We start from the raw sequence: 20805 nt of genomic DNA on the forward strand, positions 1-20805 counted from the left end.
AAAACGACCGAAATTCAAATTCCATACTAAGGCCCAAAATATTACATTCATTTCCCACCTTTTTATTTTCTTTTCCTTTCCGAATCATGTATATTTATGAATGAATATCACTCATAAATATACATGCTTTGGAAAGAAAAAGGGAAAGAAAAAAGCAAAACAAAGTGATATTAACAATTTTCATAAATGTATTCATTATCGCATGTATAAACCTGAATTAGATCCGGAAAATTACATCTCATGTGAATTTTCATGGTTTCGTTTAGGAAGTTACTTGCTAAATTCAGGTCCTCAGCGCACATGCTGAAGACAGAGACAGGTAGGCATAGTAGAAGATGAATTCCATTTTGTTTGTATTTGTATTTAAGAAAATTATTTTAATGAAGTTTACTATCAATCAGTTTGTAGAAAAATAATTGTATCCCTCATGAGTCATACTAATATTTCTTACTATAAAAAGTTGGCTTTTCGTTTAAGACAATCTCTGATAAATCATACGAATGGTGAATGATACACTTTAGTGAAATCATACGAATGGTGAATGATACACTTTAGTGATAGTAATACCTTTTTAATGTCATACACTAAATATTTATTGGAAATTATGTCTGTGTCTGTGTGATATTTGGATTTTTAACGTAGCTTTAACAAATTTTCAGTCATATTGCTACGATGTCTGCAGTGTGGCAGTTTATAGTGGTTCTTAATGCTGAGCGCCTAGCGAGGCCTCTGTTAGTACCATTTTGGTACGACTCAGCCTTGGTTCGAAACCGCGACCTCCACCATCCGAGGCGGACGCTCTAACCGTTTAGGCCACCGGAGCGGTCCAAATTATGCATGTTGAACTCCACATTTAATTTCTATACATCATGTATTTTGTAACATGCGCCGGTGGCTTAAATTACTGGAGGAATTATTATTATTATTATTATTATGTGTTATAGAGAATCACTTTAGCCACAATACGTGGATTGGAAAGATGTACAAGAAACCCAGCTATTAAAATGTCTGTAAGGGGTTCGAACCCGCGACCTCCCGCATCCCAGGCGTATGCTCTAACCATTTATGCCACCGGTTTGATGTGCTTCTTTTAATATAAAAACCCCATCAAATCAAAATAAACTTACCTATAAAAACTCCTATGCATATTAACATTATTAGAACTATATATTGACACATACTGAATGGTTGGCCAGCCGACCTTCGATAAAGTTCAAAAACTGGTATTATCACATGTATAAAATCTGGAAAAAGAAATCCCAAATTCCTGAACTTTTGAAATAACTTCCCCTCACCAAGCAGTAACTGGGCTACAAACTGATCAAGGCCGCCTACAAACAAATGAACACAGCTTATAGAAACGATTGGCACAACCTTCGCGGAAGTGACGTCAACATTAGAATCGCAGAGCTTTACTACGAATACTGTAGCTGTAAGTTCCGTAGCCGAGAAGAATAACTGATGATAAAATTGCTCATAATAGTCATCATTGTAGTAGTTAAATGACATCCACCAGGAGTAATAGTGAGGAAATACATCACTGATAAACACGGCAAACATTGTCCAGCGTAGCCTTGACTGTAACCATAGCGACAGTAGGTGTTTCAGACACTCGAAGAAGACCAGGATGAAGGCAAGCGTCAGAAGCCAGATCTTGAAGGTTTGATGTGTGGTGTTGAAATACATATGTTTGTACTTGACGTTCCCAGGATTCTCATAGCTGCCTAAAATGAAGAGCAACATCGTATTGTAGAATGATGCATTTTATTGTGATAATGTACAGTATTTTGATCCAGTTTTTGTATAATCAGATTGTACCATTCCTACACTTATTTATTTTAACTCACAGTTTCGCCACTCGTTAAAATGTCAATTTTTCTTTACCACGTGATAAAAGATATATCCAGTAGTAATGTAGCAAATAAAAATTCCTTTATTTACAAAATTATAAAATTAAAATACCACGGTAAAATAAAATGGCAGATATGAATAATATTAACGGTATCCAGCACTGAAATAGTTGTTTTAGAATTATTCTGCCCGTTTTGCTCTCTCGTAAGTTATAGCACTCATTACAAAAAGTAGTAAATAAATCTTATAGAAATCGGCGTTTTTTTTTTCTTCTTCTCCCCTCCTTATTTTAATACCAGTTGAGCTTTAGGGAAGATACTGGTTTAAAAAAAAATGTTATTTATTATTGACAGATATATCCCTTACATTGACTACAATAATATATAAATTATAAATAAACTTCATTCTTGTTCTAGTCTATTCATAAAAGTGCAATCATATTAAAACAAAGAAAAATACAAAATGAATATAAACTGTTATTTAATCCCTGGCTATCACACACACACACACACACACACACACACACACACACACACACACACACACATATATATATATATATATATATATATATATATATATATATATATATATATATATATATATATATATATATATATATATATATATATATAAATTCCAATGATATTTGTGCGCTTGGAAGACTAAGATAATTGTTATAACTGTTATTGCATGCGTTTTATATTTATCTATAATAATAACGATGTATGTGCTATGGAGCATTTAGATAATTGTTATCGCAGATGATTTATATCTGTCTATAATAAAAATGACATCTGTGCTATGGAATACTAAGAAAACTATTATCGTTGACTAATGAAGGCGATTTATATTTGTTTATAATGCTAATGGCATCTGTCTTCTTTTGTTTATGTGTATCAATGCACCAGTCCCCGTACACCACTGAAAATATTGATTTCAAATTGGAAGACAGATTAGGCGACGATTTTGTAGCTACGGAATAAGTTCCTAAAACTGGTGACGGTACATAAGTAACAGAAAATTATGATTTACTCAATTTAACCTAGGTCTCTTTCAATTCAGATTAACGTGTAAATCCATTAGTTATTTCACTCATACCTTTGTATACCGTATCGAAACAGTCGCATTTGCAATGTTCTTTATCTACTGCTGGCTTGTTGGGCACCCACAACTTCAGATGAAAAATGCCTAAAGAAAAAAAATATTATTAAACAAAATCTATTTCCATTTGATATGTGGTAAGTGAAATCACAAATAATTAGTTGCACAGAACTTGTTGCAGATTTGAATATAACATCCGTCTCATGGTTCACACGGTTAAGCATCTGTTTATCGACAATTCTGATCAAATAAAATCGTAAATTAAAAAAAACAAAAACAAGAGGTCCAGGTAGACTTAATATCGTTCACATGTTAGTTGACATGTCAGCGTGGAATAAAAATGCACACGTATTGAAACTGTAGAGGGGCAAGAATAGACTGGAATACATACAGTGTCCATTAATGTTGGTGTGATATGATACATATCAAGATGATATGTATGTATGTATGTGTACATATATATATATATATATATATATATATATATATATATATATATATATATATATATATATATATATATATATATATATATATAGAGAGAGAGAGAGAGAGAGAGAGAGAGAGAGAGAGAGAGAGAGAGCGAGAGAGAGAGAGAGAGAGATTTTATGCTATGTGCTTTACACTTACGGCACGTCACCACATAAAAGGTTATATGGTGCCGAGGTATTTGGAGCAAAATGTCTTAATCAGAGACACCACAACAGCCCATCTTGGCTAATCTGGGAACGACTCGAACACAGTATCTGTTTTGCTTGTGAGTCCGGCGAGAGAGAGAGAGAGAGAGAGAGAGAGAGAGAGAGAGAGAGAGAGAGAGATATTTTGTGCTTTACACTTACGGCACATCACCACATAAAAGGTTATATGGTGCTGAGGTATTTGGAGCAAAGTATTTTTATCAGAAACACCACAGCAGCCCATCAAGAGAGAAAGAGAGAGAGAGAGAGAGAGATAGAGAGAGAGAGAGTGAGAGAAACAGAGGATGACATGAGCTTATTCCTGTTGGACACAATTAAATGATTCTATTGAAATCATAGACTATCGTTTTTATACATGTATATGTGAGAAAGAAATCCATGAAATGTGTGTGTGCTCTTGAGAGGCTGACTTAGAGAGAGATAGACGGACATACAGAGTACCTATATGTATATAAGGAAGCAGCAGAATTACTAGGAAGGCGGTCACACAACATATCATCTTCTGGTAGGTTTTGACCCGAGGCTCTGGAGCCGAGTCCATCCCCATCCATCGTCTTCCCTGTTCCATCACAGACATCAGGGAATCCATTTTTAAACTAAGAACGTTCTGAAATCAATAGTATGTACAATATATGATCCGAACTTATCTCGGTGCATAAGCGCGTATAGGTCGATTTTATTGATTACTTAGTTACGAAGCTACCACTGACAACTCAAGTAACAGAATGAGTTTGTAGAACCGAGACTATGAATTATATCATAGGATTCTCTGTGGCGCATCATTGCATTTCATTGATTTCTGAAGCCGTTAAGTACGCCTTATTAATAACTAGGATGTAGATGATGTTTTAAATGACACCACCAAAAACAAGCTGTTGTTAAAAAGACTTGGATGGCGCAGTGGTAACATGTTTGCTTTGCACTCTTTGCGGTCTATGTCCTGGTACTTTAAAGAGCAACTGGTCAGCCATTGAAAACCATCTATGATATTTTACACTGCTTTTCTTATTTTAAAACGGCATTACTAATCACGGAGTCTCGTTGAATATTTTAGCCAGATTTTGAGAATTTGTTGTAAAATAAATAAATAAATGTGAACACATGACATAAGTACCATTTCAAATATCTCTCTATCTCTCTCTCATATTATAATTAGATATATACAGCATTACACTTTGGCAAATAAGTACCATTTCAAATATCTCTCTATCTCTCTATCATATTATAATTAGATATATACAGCATTACACTTTGGCAAATAAGTACCATTTCAAATATCTCTCTATCTCTCTATCATATTATAATTAGATATATACAGCATTACACTTTGGCAAATAAGTACCATTTCAAATATCTCTCTATCTCTCTCTCATATTATAATTTGATATATACAGCATTACACTTTGGCAAATAAGTACCATTTCAAATATCTCTCTATCTCTCTCTCATATTATAATTAGATATATACAGCATTACACTTTGGCAAATAAGTACCATTTCAAATATCTCTCTATCTCTCTCTCATATTATAATTAGATATATACAGCATTACACTTTGGCAAATAAGTAACATTTCAAATATCTCTCTATCTCTCTCTCATATTATAATTAGATATATACAGCATTACACTTTGGCAAATAAGTAACATTTCAAATATCTCTCTATCTCTCTCTCATATTATAATTAGATATATACAGCATTACACTTTGGCAAATAAGTAACATTTCAAATATCTCTCTATCTCTCTCTCATATTATAATTAGATATATACAGCATTACACTTTGGCAAAATATGCAATATACTATATCGCTTGTAGCGCACTTCCTCTGACACTGTTTTATGTATAGACATGCAATTTTATGTGTGCATTCACATTTATCATTTACATTTACACCAGTTAAAAAAGGTTTCTGCGGCGGTATACATTTCTTGACTATACCGACTATGCTGACTGACTATACTAAGCAGGTTAGACATCATTTAACACAGAATTTCCATTGGTTAATTCCTAGCACAGAATTTCAAACTGCTATCTAATTTTAAAGCGTGAAATACAAGAAGAATGTGTCAATGGGTTCGAGTTAATATCTGATACAATATCTGATTCATCACTTTCTCAGCGCACCATTCTTTGTATCTCTAAATTCCCTACCCGGAAGTATGCTCTTGATTTTCTTTCCGCTTATGAGTATGACACGGAAATTAATTTCTGAAAAATTCAAGACGATATTATGCAACTTATATTAAGGTTGTTTCCATGGGAACATTACGTACTTTATGCAAGCAAGAAGTGTCGGAAACTCGGATAGGCCGAGTTTTCTCTAACCCTTGCCACCCCTTTTTTGATATTTGGACATTTATGTTGGGGTGTAGGGTCAGAGTCAATTCCCTGTCGAAAAGTTGGAATTCGCCGACACCATTTGGTGTCGGCATAGGGTAGCCACTTACTAGCCGGCCAAGCAAACTAAAACGACCGTTCATCGAGATATACCTGCATGAATTCGATAGGAATATGGTTTATTTTCTCAAAAAATAGCGAATATAGCATTCGTTATATCTTTAATCCGCTAAATAAATAAATAAATATAATGTACACTTAATTCCCAACATATTTATTCTGAGAACAACGACTAGAAACCTGTCGGTATCGCAGCAATGTAGGAAAAACCCAGTTTCATCAAGTTTTAAGCAAGTGTCGGCAGTAGTGTTGTTATCACGTGACTACCGCATTGACCTGTGCTCTCCACTTGTTGAATATAGTTTTTTCCAAGTTGCTGCAACATTTACAGATTCCTGGTCGTTGTTTTCAGAATAAATATTTTTAGAAGTAAGCTCTTTCATTTTTCTGTAAATAGTACGTTACTTTGATTTATATGCTCGATTTTTTTTCCCTGCAGCAAAATTAGAAATAATGTATTGTTTATATCCCGTGACCATTTGAACTCTGATGTCATTGACCTGTAGGTCGCGAGATTTGTGTAGTTATGTGACTCGGAATGCTAATGGCGATTTCCAGGTCAAATTTCATCAACGCTATTGTTCAGGCTATTCTATCAGTGGATTAAAGACATAACAAATGCTCTACTCGCAATATCTGAGAAAATAAATCATATTCCTATCGATTTCATGCAGTTATATATCGGTCAAAGTTCGGTAAAGTTAGCCTGGCCGGCTAGTAGGCGGCTACCCCATGAGGACACCAAATGGTGTCGGCGAATTCCAACTTTTTGATAGCGAATTGACTCTGACCCTACACACCAACATAAACGTCCAAATATCAAAAATGGCGTGGCAAGGGTAAGAGGAAACTCTGACTAAAACTCTGAGTGAGGAAGGCCGAAAGCTGTGACACTCTCACACATAAGTTATGTCACGACAAAACTACGTTTTGTTTAATCCACGTGTCTGTTTACAACAGTATGTTGTTTCTAAGTAAGCCTTAATTTATGCTGTTATAATGAAATTCAATAAACTACTGAAAATCTACTTCAAGATTGTTAATAAAGGAAACAGAAAATGCATTTTAACTTACTGTTACGGGATACAAAACAATAACATCCAACACAAAGTATATTCCCAGCCAATTTGTAATGTTCACCCCGGCTAGGGCTCAAGACGACTGCCCTTTACTGAGAACAATTCTTTAGTTTTACACCAGGGCAATAGTTTATCAAAACAACAGTGATGACAAAAGCAGACTCCATCTCCTATGGGTCAGAATCTTTATCAGTATCAGATGTGAACAAGGCAGTATTTGTTTCTAACATTACCATATCTGACCGCTTAAACTCCTTCAAACTAAAACTACCATATACATCCATGTATTCTGTCTTAACGATAATCAATATTTATACAATAAATTGGAGGGAAATGTTAAGCGTTAATATGACGGCAACACCTTTCCCCTTAAGAGAAAACTTTAGTATTCGAACAAAGTTATAAAGGATGGATAAGCGAGATCGAAGGGTTACTATTTGGCTGTATACAGTTCTATGCAATTACCTTACTTCATGACATTTAAAAGTTCTAGCATCTCCCTGGCAATTAGAGGTCTATCAAATAACATACAGTGCAAGCATTCAGTGAGTCGCTAAAAATTTCCATATTCCGAATACAACATTTAGCACAACATCTAAAACAAACATTTTGGATTCACTTAAAATCAAACTGATCTGCATGACGAAAGTACTAAAGTAGTACACAAGATATAATACACATCATCACATGAGTCTAAATTCAGATAAGTCCAACAAGAATGAACACTAAAACACTTAGTCTTAGACTCCAGCACGTGACATTCCATCAGCATTTGCATTCTCTGCTTCCCGACGGTGTTTGATCGTAAACTCGTATGGTTGCAGACACAGGGACCATCTCAGAAGCCGTTGGTTGTTTCCTTTGTTTGGCTTAGCCATGTTAGCGGGTTATGGTCAGTTTCGACACTGAATGGAGCACCACACAAGCAAAAGTGAAGAGATTCCATCGCCCATACTATCGCAAGACATTCTTTCTCAACTGTAGAATAATTCTGCTCCCTGGGCAATAGTTTGCGGCTGAGATACGCTACCGGATGTTCGTCCTTATTGTCATTGTACTGACTCAAAACAGCTCCAATGCTCACATCACTTGCATCCGTTTAAAGTACAAATGGGCGCTCAAAAACAGGGCTGATCAAGATAGGTGCCTTTACAAGTGCATTCTAAAAGTCACTGAATGACTTAACAGCTGTCTCATCCGAAGTAACACGATTTGGCTGTACCTTCCTTGTCAAAATACAAAGTGGAGCCGAGAGCTCAGCAAAATTCTTGATGAAGTTTCTATAATAGCCCACCATTCCTAGAAAGGATCGAAACTCTTTCTTTGTTGTCGGGAGTGGGAATTCAACCACAGCTTTGACTTTGGCGTCGTCTGGTTTCATTTGTTCTCCACCAACAACGTGACCAAGGCAAACAATAGTATCCTTTCCAATGTCACACTTGGAAGGTCTAACTGTTACATTCTTTTCTCGCAATCTCTCCAAGACTGCTCGTAGATCCTGAAGGTGGTCATCCCAGGTCTCACTAAAATAATGATGTCATCAAAGTAAGATGCAACATCACGTAATTTGGACAGCAACAAGTCCATCATGCGCGAAAATGTAGCAGGTGAAGTTTTCATGCCGAAAGGCATAACAGTAACTTCATAAAGTCCAAAGGGTGTCACAAAAGCAGATTTCTCCTGCGCTTCTTTAGACAGAAGTACCTGCCAGTAACCTTTGGTCATGTCGAGTTTGCTAATATATTTTGCATTTCCCAACTTCTCAATAAGTTCGTCTATCCTTGATGTAGGATAGGCATCAAAGAGTGTGATGTTGTTCAATTTTCTGTAATCAACACAAAGTCGCAGACTTCCATCTTACTTTTTGAACAAATACAATAGGTCAACTCCATGGGCTTGTAGATGGTCTTATCAATTCTTGCTGTAACATTACGTCTACTATAGCTCTGACTTCATCCCTTTTTGCATGTGGAATACGATAGGGTTTATGCGTGATTGGAATGTCTGTTGTTCGAATGTTTTGAGTGATCAAGTTGGTTTTGCCTGGTTTTGAAGTTAGCACGTCTTCAAACTTAGAGCATAATTTTCGTACCTGTTCTCGCTGTTCTTTCGTCAGTATGCCATTCAGACTGATTTAGTCCAAGCTGTCCATGTCGGCCAGCGGGAAGTCAAACCGTCCTCCTCCATCAAATTCGTCACACACAGTTGCTGATAACAGTATAGCTCTCTTGTACTGACGCAATAGGTTACTATGGTAGGTTAATTGCCCTCGCCTAACACCAATGTTAGTCTTGTAATTAACGTCATTGACCTTACAAATGACACGATAAGGTTCCTTCCAGTGAGCCCTCATCTTCGATGCATCGGATGGCAACAAAAAAAACTAGGACCTTATCTCCCGGCCTAACTTCCCTTTTGGTAGCATTTTTGTCGTACCATGATTTAACTTTCTTGTGACACTCTATCAGATTTTCTTTCACTAACTCACTTAAATAAGTCAATCGCTGGCGAATCGAAAGCACGTGTTCTAAAACCGACTTATGTGTCTCACCCTCACCGGTGAATAGATCCTTAAGAATCTCCATCGGCCCTCTTACTGGCCAACTATACAGCAACTCAAACGGCGAAAACCCAGTTGCTTCATGTGGTACCTCCCTATAACAAAACAGTGCGTAAGGCAGCATCACATCCCAGTCTTCACCGTTCGTGGAATACAGTTTCTTCAAGACAGCTTTGAGTGTGCCATTCAATCTTTCGACCTTTCCATTAGATTGTGGCCTGTAATGAGAGGTTGTTATCCCCTTGATGTTCAACATTTTGTAGAGTTCTTTTAGAAGAGTACTTGTGACGTTGGTCGCTTGATCTGTAAGGATAATCTTACGTATACCAACCCGACTAAATAGGAAAATTGAAGCGTCGGTCACTGTTTTGGCATCAATGTCCTTCAAAGGAATTAATTTCAGATACCTGGTAGATTCATCTACTATGGTAGTATATATTTGTTCCCCGTCTTTGTGCGCTGTAGTGGGACAATAATATCCATCGCAATCTTAAAAAAAGGGTCAGACACAATTGTTGGACACACCATTGGAGCTTTCTTCTTCCCTGTTCATCTTGTTGTCTTTTGACAGATGTCACAGGCCTGACAGTGTTTCTGAATATCTCCAAACATTCATGGCCAATAAAAGCGGTTGTTATTCTTGCTTTCGTTTTCTCCTTTCCTAGATGACCAGCAAGCGGTCTATCATGTGACAACTCCACCACTGCTTAACGTAACTGCTTTGGCAAAACTAATTGGATTCCATATTTTTATCCATCCGACGACTTCCACTTCCGCCTTCTACTTCACTTGCAGATGACAGGGCCTTTTCTCTCACTCCAGCCAACGAGCTGTCATTCTTTTGATACTGAGAAATCAATTCCACATTGACAATGTGCAGCTGATCAAGCGACAGGTTCTTGTCATCAGCCTCATCTTCATGATGGATGTCATCCTCGTCTTCATCAGGACCAGGAGCACTATCTCGTCCGTAAATAGCCTATCCAGATGCACGTCGTCCAGTTCATGGGATCGGACCCCACATTCTTTTATTTTCCTTTCACTTTCTTCAGCTTCCTCTTTCTGCGCATTTGCCTGGTTCCTCGTTACTACCATATTCGTTTTTTTTCCTACGCAGAATATCCATACCCAGCAGCGCTTGTGCTGCCAAGTCAGATACTAATCCAACCTGGACATGACCCTTGTAGTATGGCGTGTCTAATTCTACTATGGCTAATTTCGCCTCAAAAGGCTGTACAAAGGTAGTGTAGAGTGTCAGGTTCTGTCCTTCAAGGATACATAACTTATCTACAAGGTCCTCACGTATCAAGGTCAGTTCTGCACCGGTATCTTTAACAAACAATACTTCCTTGTTGTTCACTGTTCCCGGTACATTTATTAACCGTTCACCAATGATATTCTGGACAAAGTAGGAAGCTTGATTTTGTTTATTTCTGCTGGGACAGTCACGCAAAACATGACCCTTCTGGTGACATTTATAGCACTTTTTGTCTCCATAGGATTTTTCTATTAGACCAGTTTTCTTGGACTGAGGTGAACTTGATGCCTGGTTATTTGCTTGTTGTCGGCTGTGCTTAGGGTCAAACTTGCTGTAATTGATGGGCAAAACGTAATCCTCAACAGCATCGACAACAGACCCATTGCCCTTAATGCGTCTTATGCACTGGGCCTGCACTGGCGGGAGAGCCTTCAAGAAGTATTCAGCTGCTAAACATCTATGTGGATCACGACTATAAAGGAACCGTGTTAAATACTGCTCTATACGTGCCATCAGACCTCTGTATGTTTCATTAGCATCCCTTCTTATGCTAACTAACTGGCTAAAATATTCGTGAGGTCTTTTCCCAAACCTATTTATCAGGGCCTTTCTTAGCTCAACGTAGCTCTTGCTTGTTTGCTGTGCTACCTCTCTTGCCTCTCCTGTTAGCAGCGTTCTCATTTACAGGGTTTTCATTTCTTCGCCCCATTTTGCATGATCAGCTACGGCGTCAAATTCTGAGAGAGATGTAAGAATATTTTCATTCGCTTGATGATTGTAAGTTTGAAGTTTGACTCTTTGGGAGGCTGTCATTCTTTTTAAATATGTCTTTCTGATGTTTCACCCTTTCTATCTCTAACTCCAGTTTTTTAAGTTTAAGACTGTGCTCCATTCGCAACTTCTCCCTTTCAATGATATTTTTTGTCTCTCAATTGCGCATTCCCTCTCTAACTGTAACTGGTCACGTTCAGTTTGCTTGTTGGTGTCCTTGGATGTTTTTAGTTTGCTCTGTGTTTTCTTACAGGATGCTCTTCCTCTATTTCCATGTCATATGGTTCTTCACCACTTAAGTCTCCTTCAATATCTGTGAATTGCATCAAATTTGTTTTCTATTTCCTTCTGGTTCTAACCCTTGCAATATTGTGCTCTTCAACAATCGTTCCTACTTCCTCATCAATATTGGCTACCTTGGGTCGTCATTTCAATCCTTATTTTGTTTATCCTTGGCTTAACAGAAATCACACCCAACAAAGTTACAGAGTATATCCAATAGCAATTTGCAGCTACACTGCTCAGACATAACTTTAGTACTTGTGCTGTTTCAATGTTACTGTCAAACTTCCAACAACTTTACTATCCCACCGCTGTCACCAAAATTGTTACGGGGTACAAAAGTTGCAAAAACAATAACATCCAACACAAAGTATATTCCCAGCCAATTTTTAATGTTCACCCATGCTAGGGCTCAAGACGACTGCCCTTTACAGAGAACAAATTGATAGTTTTACACCAGGGTAATATTTTATCAAAACAACAGTGATGACAAAAGCAGACTCCAACCCTATGGGTCAGAATCTTTATTAGTATCAGATGTGAACTAGGTAGCATTTGTTTCTAACATTACCATATCTGACCGCTTAAAATCCTTTCAACTAAAACTACCATATACACACATGTCTCTTGTCTTAATGATAATCAATATTTATACAATAAATTGGAGGAAAGTGTAAAGCATTAACATGAAGGCAACACTTAATAATGTGTGTGTCTGTGTGTGTGTGTGTGTGTGATTTGGATTTTTAACGTAGCTTTAACAATTTTGCAGTCATATTGCTACGAAGTCTGCAGTGTGGCAGTTTATAAGCGATATCTACCGCTGGGACATCGTGACGCAGACATGTAGCATCATACCCCATCATGTCACGTTATCCTGACACCAGGCGGACCAGTCCTAACATTAACCTCATAATGCTGAGCGACAAGCGAGGCAGCTGCTGGTACCATTTTTATAAGTCTTTAGTATGAATCGGCTGAGGTTCTAACCCGCGACCCCCTGCATCCGAGGCGGACGCTCTAACCACTAGGTCACTTGAGCGGTCCTTAATAATAATAATAATAATAATAATAACCACTTTGTGTGACAGAAAAGCCATTCCCAGCTACGTTTACAAACAGATCTATATAAAAATGACTGGGACTGACAGATACATCATATAGACTATTTAAATGTAAACGAATGACAGTTCTACTTTTTCGAACTGTACTATATACACTACATGTACAAATTTGTACCAATATTTTTTTCCAACGCATTTTGAAGAAAAGCTAGGATGGTGTGATCCTACCCGTCTGTGCGTGCGTAATGTCGCACAAATCTTTCTACATCGTTTAAGATGCTTGCTTCAAACTTTGAAATATGATTGGGGGTGGGGTGTAGATAGGCAGCGAAGGTTTAAGAATTTCAATCCAAGCACTCGAGCTAAAGCTTTTTTCAATTTTTTTTTTGTGGAAGGGGAACACGTTTGCATATATTTAATTGTGTACGTAATATTTATTTATTGTATCCTGAACTTTTTACTAAGACTGTAACTTCAAGCTTTGGGATATGATAGGATTGGAGTGGTCAGAATTTCCATGATGATGACTTTTAGTATTTGGAATGCATCTAGTAATGCATCTAGTAGTCTCATTAATTTCAAATGACAGTACCTTCATACATTAAATAGCTTCCCTCCTTAATGCAAAATGGTAAAAATATATCTACCAAACACTGAATGCCAAATAGAAAGAAATCCGGAGTATCAAACAAAATGCAGTTCAGCGTAGATATAGGCAACGTGGCGTATTTTAGGACCAAAAGACCTGCATCAAACCAAATGCGATTCGGGTAGATTTGTGTGTGTGTGATTTGGATTTAGTGTTTGGACTTGTCGGCCTGCTGTCAGGAAAATGTGACTGGGTGGGACATCATGCTACATGTCTGCGGCATGATGCCCCAGTGCTAGACATCACTATAAACCGTCACACTGCAGACATCGTAGCGATATGACTGAAAAATTGTTAAAGCTACCTTAAAAATCCAAATCACACACACACACACACAGAGCAGTCAAGTACACAGAAACATACTGTGCCGACATTGTAGCGATATGACTGAAAAGCCACGTTAAAAATCCAGATCACACACACTATTCATAGGAATCTACAGCTCGTGGAGAATTTTCTGCATTTACTAAGACAGAAGTGCTATTACATAATACTATTCTGAGTACGTAATACCAAAGTGTCAACCTTTGACGGGAGATCTTTTTTTTTTTTTAAACAGGAATTTGACCCATTACCTTTACGTGAAGAGCGAGCGGTCAGACTGTAGAGGTAGATGGATTTTACGTCAAGTCTTGGTCCATGGCTTGAGGCGAGATTTTGTCTTCGATGAGCGTCGGAAACTTAATATCCTTGAGACAGAAAGAAAAAAAAACAGACTAAACAGATTGTGTATAATTCCGGGAAGGATAAAGCGGTTAGCATGAACAGGATACGAATTTGCTATTTCAGCTGAGATCCGCATTAAACCACTTCTTATAGGAAGTGGTGTCGAATGTATCAGTTACACACAGTAGTCAAGTATATAGAAACATACTGGCATATTAAGTCCACTTAACCACAGGTAAAGGTCAATGGGTTATGGGCATACGAATAACTCCTCGGTCAGCACTACTGGTCAGCCATATATTTCATGTAATGTACATTTTTCACAAAACCCGTCTACGGAAGCGATGTAGAATGACAGGCTGGTAGACAGATATAAAGGTAGGCCGACATTAATATTGGGCCTCCAGAATGGTAACTGTATAGGATTAATCTTCGCGGTCAGCACAAACGAAAACAAAACAACTTGAGATGATGAAAAAAAACGATAATGACTTACGTTCATAACTTCTTTAACTTGTTTGTAAAATTCATGCACATTACACCAGACTCCATTATTAAAATCCGCCTTCCAAACTTATCCGTGCACTTTTGTGTGCACAACGGTCGATGTATGAACCTATTCATACAATTTCTGTTTATAAACCAGAATAGAGGCGTAACAAGTGATTTACAACTTAATAGACCCCAATCATACCTGTGTTAAACATTAGAGTGTCGTTATATGCAGCCAGTAGACCATGTACAATGTCAGCATATATGATCATTTCGTACACGTAGCACGTATTCCTTGGATTGTGTTGTTTTGCCGAATAGCACGAAAGACCGGTTTGGTTTAACTACTTTAACGGCTAGATTACAACTGACTAAAACAGAAAATACGCACACTAGTTTCTCACGCTAGGGCAACCATAACACTATAAAACATGCAGGGTTACAGCCGAGTGTGGAGTCTGCAGCCAGTAGCGTACTAACGGGGTGTGGGGGGGGGGGGGGGGTTGTACCGGGAATCAGAAGTCTTGGGGAGCCAAAATCCTTTTCAGCCTTCATCGTCGCCCCGGGCGTCATTTACCCTTAGTACGCCACTGTCTGGAGCTGACCTGATGCGACCTTTAACTGTCACATCATTTGTATCAACATAATGTTCGAACCATGTATTACCACAGATTGTATTGTATACGTGTATTAGCGTTTAACGGCACCTTAGAACAGCAATGGATATATGATGCCAATAAAAACACTTTAAAAAGCATACAAAGAAGAACTGCACAAAGAAAAACAAGCAGGATAACACCTTCCAAGCGTCAACATCAAATACAACGAAAAACTGTTTTGTAAACATGTGAAAATTATGTACAGCGCATATATCACGGAATTGTGTGTAGTTAATGTCAGTGCTTTATACATGAACGAAAAAGGACCGCGTGGTGGTCATTGGCTATTTCAAAATACTGAATTAGGTTCACCCAATGCTGCATGAGCAAAGTGGTTGCAGTGAGAAAACCGACTACCTTAATCTCTCCGACATTGGATATCACCCTAACCAGGGCACTTATAGAGTCGGACTGTATTATCACAGCACAACGGATTTTGTCCACTTTATGGAAACAGTCTTCATCAGTAGAGATGTGTAAAATACAAAATAGCATTCTTTTCTTTTCGCTATACCTGTTATGTGATAGAATTGTTTGATGTATTAAATGCTCCAGTAGTTATTCTAAATTGTACAGATTGTCAGACAATGTAATGTAACATCATCCTATCAGATAGCCTATAGTCTATTTCAAATTAGCCATTTTATAACCGAACAGACAAATGTAATTCATTTATATGTTGCATATATTAAAAGATGGGTGATATTCTTCTTATTGAGTGATATTATTCTTACAGACACGGATTCATGAAAGAATCTGGTTATTTTAATAACAATCTCGTACAGTTGTTCTGATGAAATAATTTAATATGTAACGAAGCAAATTTATGTGCACGCATGCGTAACGTATATCATTGCATTCGAACGTAACCATGGCTGTGGGGGTGTAGTGGTTGTCTAGGGGTGGGGTTCTTCTTATAGACTTTAACGAATTATGAGAAGTTCCCCTGGTCCTTATTCAGAAAGTTAATTCTGGACACTATATTATTTATTGACTAAATATATTTATGGCTACGAGCCCCCAGTCAGCAATGCCGACAGTTAAATTAAAAGAAATACAAAGATGAAATCTAAACAATAACAATTTAATAAATGAAATTTAAAAGAATTTAAAGTAATCAATGTCTCTCTTTCCCCCAATGATCCCTTTGATCATCATTTGAGTTCACAGTGTGAGGAGATTTTTCCCTTCTTGAGTGCTACTCATCTAAATCTCTTCGTTCCCTTGTCTTTCTCTCCTTTCGTGATCTCCACTTCCGCTTCCTCTTCTATAATCCTTGTTCCTTGCCGTTATCTTGACTTCCGGTTCCTCTTCTAGTATCCGGAACCCTTGACGGTATCCCTTGAGGTCACCCGAAATTCACTCGGTATCTCTCACCGTCACCCGAAATTCTCTGAACTTCTCTCGTCCCCGAAATTCTCTGAGATTCTTTCGTTCCCCGAAATTCTCTGAAATTCTTTCGTTCCCCGAAAGCTTCCTGATCGAAGCTATTTCATGAATTTCCTAAATTCCGCCAATTTTTACGAATGGCTAACGGAGTGTGTGTCACTGCGACTCTGAAACACCAACTGACGAATTTCAGGCTTGTACAAGTCTTATGCCAGTTTCTCGAATCAAGTCCCACCTACAACGCATCCCGATTGGATGGCGACGGACTCTGGTCATTTGGTCGAACTGTCAATCATAAAAATGTCAGTCTGTGTGTCCCCATGTACTGTCCAGCCTACCATTGTCGGCTTCTGGCTCTTTGAAGTTGTCTACGTCACGTGTTCCCATGTACAAAGATTCCCGCCAGATTTCCACTCAAGAGCTCAAACAAAGACTGGGTTACGTAAGAGGATTAGCCAACTTAGGTACTTGGAAAAACAAAGCTTACCTGGCTCCACTTACAGACTTATAAATACATGTATAATACAAGGGGTTGGGGTAAAACATCACAATGGCTCTTGTACTGCACGGTTCTAGTCGTTATGTTTTTATCTGATTTTGGATAGGGATTCGTAGAACTTGGGGTTTCGTACAGACCGAGCGCTGCTGTCGATGGTGACGTTGGACTGTATTGGCTTTCTCGCAGCGTGGGACCAAAGTTAGATCAACTGTTCCGCAGGGAATACAGAGGCGCACGAGGGATTCTTTGGCAGATTGGAAAGGGCGGACCATGCATGCTGGCTCCATGGCCATTCGACGAGAGCAGTGGAGCCGGAAATACTAGTGATGTCAGGTGGAATCCACGAGTTGCATATGTTAGTTGTTAAATTAATATTCAGTATAACTGTATGAGTAATATCAATAATTCCTTGTCGCTACATAGGTGAAAATAAATAATACATATTTTTCAGACTTGTGGATTAAACAATATTCATATTTTATTCACAAATCCCATTCCTTAATTCCCGTTGGTGACATAATCATGCCTTATTTATGTAAATCATATACTTTGACACGCTTGGTGATTGATGAAACATTTTTCATTTTTATGTTTATATTCTATACATTTATCATCCATGGGGATAGATCCATATATCAATCATATTTGTTTATAAGTTTCACACGTGGATTCTTATTTGATTACTAGTTTAAGTTGCATGTTCTGATTAGTTCCAGTTAGTAACGATATCATTTCCTTACATCAGTTGTTTAGCTATGTGCGCATCATTCTGTGAAATCCATGTGTATGTTGTCAGATCCATTCATCGTTTAAATACATGACAAATTAACATTTCCTTCACCAAATCGCTTCTAGTATCTTCACTTAAATGCAATCCTAACCCGGCTTCATACTATTACAAATACAAGAAGAAAGAAAAAAGCGTTAAAAAAAAAAATAAAACCTTTAAAGTATGGTAAATAAAATTTCATATCAACCGTATTCCCTCGAAAAATAAAAGATTTTCTCTTGTGGAACATTATCATCATAATATTCCTTAATCGAATTTACATTAAAAATTGTTTCTACAAATATATGTTTAGCAATGAGAAAGTTGATACACTCGACAAGAATATTTTCTGCTGCGAGTGACTCTGGTATAGGTTCACAGCTAAGAACGTGCACGATGCGATAAAAAAAAATTCCACCCCATTTAATGTTCGAAAGCTTGTTTGTGGAGGCTTCATTTCGCTTGTTTTCCAAGTACAGTTATCGTGCTAATTTATATAATATTTGAAGTCAGTATTTCGAATCTACAATTCGAAAAGGGGCGGCTGCAGAGCAGCTTTGGCTGCTTCAGTATTTTGAATCAACTATTCGGAAAGGGACCCTTGCAAGGCAGCTTTGGCTGCGTCATCCGCTGTTTCATTACCCATAGTACAAATGTGACAATGCAGCAGAGAGTACAGAGATATCTTTATCGAGAGTGTATGAGCAAATCATAATTCTGAAAGATCTGGGATATTAACGGATTGTCGAGTTAAGTGTTTTGCACAGTTTTCACTATGGAAAGAGAATCCTGAAAAATGACATATTTTGTTTTGAGGTTTCTGCAGATGAGTATGGCTGTAATTTCTGCATTAAACTTGCAGGCTTTATCCAATAACTGGCATGAGATGGTGCTTTGTGGCATTGCAGCGAATGCCCCAACTTTGTCTCCATCTTTCGAACCGTCTGTAACAGGGTCATATGGCCATGATCGGTGACTCTCGTCTCATCGAATTTATAGCGATGATATGTCGAGGACGTTTTGAGTTGGCAAAGATCAGATATAACTGTGTTGGGGTGGGATGACCAAGATTTCGAGTTACAAAATGGGATCATGCCGCATTTCTTGCTTTGATTTTTGCTGTTTTTAAGAGGATGAAATCAGATGCCAAAAAGTGGAATAAAATTTTATTCTTGAGCGTTCAGGTTTAATGGTTTCATTTGCTCCGTTTTTGGTGGGCCAGATCTAACCGCTTTCTCGAAATTATATATGATTTCCTCTGTGTGTCATATTATTTCAACGGCTACTGGGACCTGAGTTAAGCTGCTCTTTTCGTTGGTTGTTTTTAACTACTTTTGTTTTTGTTTTCATCGTTAGTTTTCAAAGTTGTCACATTGTCATATTTATATTTCCGTTATCAGCTTCGCCATCAGTAACTTTGGGGTCATTACTCTGAACTTTGGTTTCACCTTCTGGCCATGTAACGTTTGTCTTGGTACAGACACTTGTGGAAATGTTTATGCTCCACTTTAGCTTCGCTGGAGTCGGATTTGCTGGTTGTGTAAAGTTGAATTGTGGCTTTCAAACATACCTGGCCGCAGGAAATCAAATGCTTTTTTCTAGTTGCACGCGTTGGATGTCTTTCTCCAGTCTCCATATAGGACATAAAGTGTCTCTGAGTGACCCTACTGTCCGCATCTGGGAAGACGGGTTTTCTGATGATGTCATCTTTGTTGTGGCCTTATTTATGGCAGTTAAACTACTGCAAATTATTAGAGAACCCTACACTGCAAATCATTAGGGAACCCTACTCCACATTCCAAGGATTAGTGGAAGTCATGCCATGATATCATGTGTTAAAGTGACCAGTATTAGTATCCTTGCAATTTTCACTGCAGGCGACAAGAGTAGTGAATGGGGCCACCCTAGCCTCATTGGGAATTAGCATTACAGACCCCCCCTGGGCCACTCTAGCCTCAAGGGAAATTTGAAATGGGAAAAATCCTGGGCCACTCTAGCCTCAAGGGGAATTTAACATGGGAAATAATCATGGGCCACTCTAGTCTCAAGGGGAATTGAACATGGGAAATAGTCATGGGCCACTCTAGCCTCAAGGGAAATTTAACATGGGGAAAAAGTCTTGGGCCACTCTAGCCTCAAGGGGAATTGAATATGGGGGAATAGAGTTTGGGTCTGTCTAGGGACAAGGGGAATTTAATTATTTTTTTTAAAAAAATTTTAAAAAAGAGTAGGCAATCGAAAGTCATTCTCTTTTCGAGACCTATGAGTGGCCCTGAAAAGGGCCTTTGGGTTTCTTCTGCTTCTAATTTTTTCCTATTTCTCCACCAACTTCTTATTTTCTCTCCTACACTCTTTCTCTTCTTTTCTTCCTTTTTTCTCTTCTTTCTTCTTCTCCTCTTCTTTCTTCTTCTCCTCTTCTTTCTTCTTCTTTTTCAATTTTTTCATTCCATCTTCTTATCCTTATCCTTTCCTCTTCATCCTCCTTCTCCTCCTTTATTTCTTTCATCACAGTACTTATCATTTCCTTTACTTTTCTTAAGTTGTTAATCTCCATC

General features: G+C 37.9%; 1 protein-coding gene across 6 annotated transcripts; it reads right to left on the reverse strand.

Moving 5' to 3' along the window:
- Nucleotides 1-170: 170 nt before the first annotated feature.
- On the reverse strand, nucleotides 171-15332 carry LOC149779609 (uncharacterized). 6 transcript variants are annotated; one of them, XM_089940392.1, is made up of 5 exons: nucleotides 15137-15319; nucleotides 14352-14465; nucleotides 4095-4260; nucleotides 2953-3042; nucleotides 171-1724 (listed from the first exon to the last, which is right to left on the reverse strand). In XM_089940392.1, exons 3-5 carry the CDS (start codon nucleotides 4240-4242, stop codon nucleotides 1108-1110), a joined length of 855 nt encoding a protein of 284 aa, XP_089796518.1. In that variant the 5' UTR covers nucleotides 4243-4260; nucleotides 14352-14465; nucleotides 15137-15319; the 3' UTR covers nucleotides 171-1107. The 6 variants fall into 6 exon arrangements, with proteins under 6 accessions (XP_089796518.1, XP_089796516.1, XP_089796519.1 ...); XM_089940390.1 differs by lacking the exon at nucleotides 15137-15319 and adding an exon at nucleotides 14939-15112; XM_089940393.1 differs by lacking the exon at nucleotides 14352-14465 and having other exon boundaries at nucleotides 15137-15332.
- Nucleotides 15333-20805: the final 5473 nt, after the last annotated feature.

This window comes from Sinohyriopsis cumingii, chromosome 17 (assembly GCF_028554795.1).
Source record: "Sinohyriopsis cumingii isolate HCF-2022 chromosome 17, ASM2855479v2, whole genome shotgun sequence".
NCBI classification, from domain to species: domain Eukaryota; kingdom Metazoa; phylum Mollusca; class Bivalvia; order Unionida; family Unionidae; genus Sinohyriopsis; species Sinohyriopsis cumingii.

Bases quoted from the DNA above. Each gene is read 5' to 3' on its own strand.
- LOC149779609 (XM_089940388.1), bottom strand. From the start codon at position 11,691: ATGAGAACGCTGCTAACAGGAGAGGCAAGAGAGGTAGCACAGCAAACA.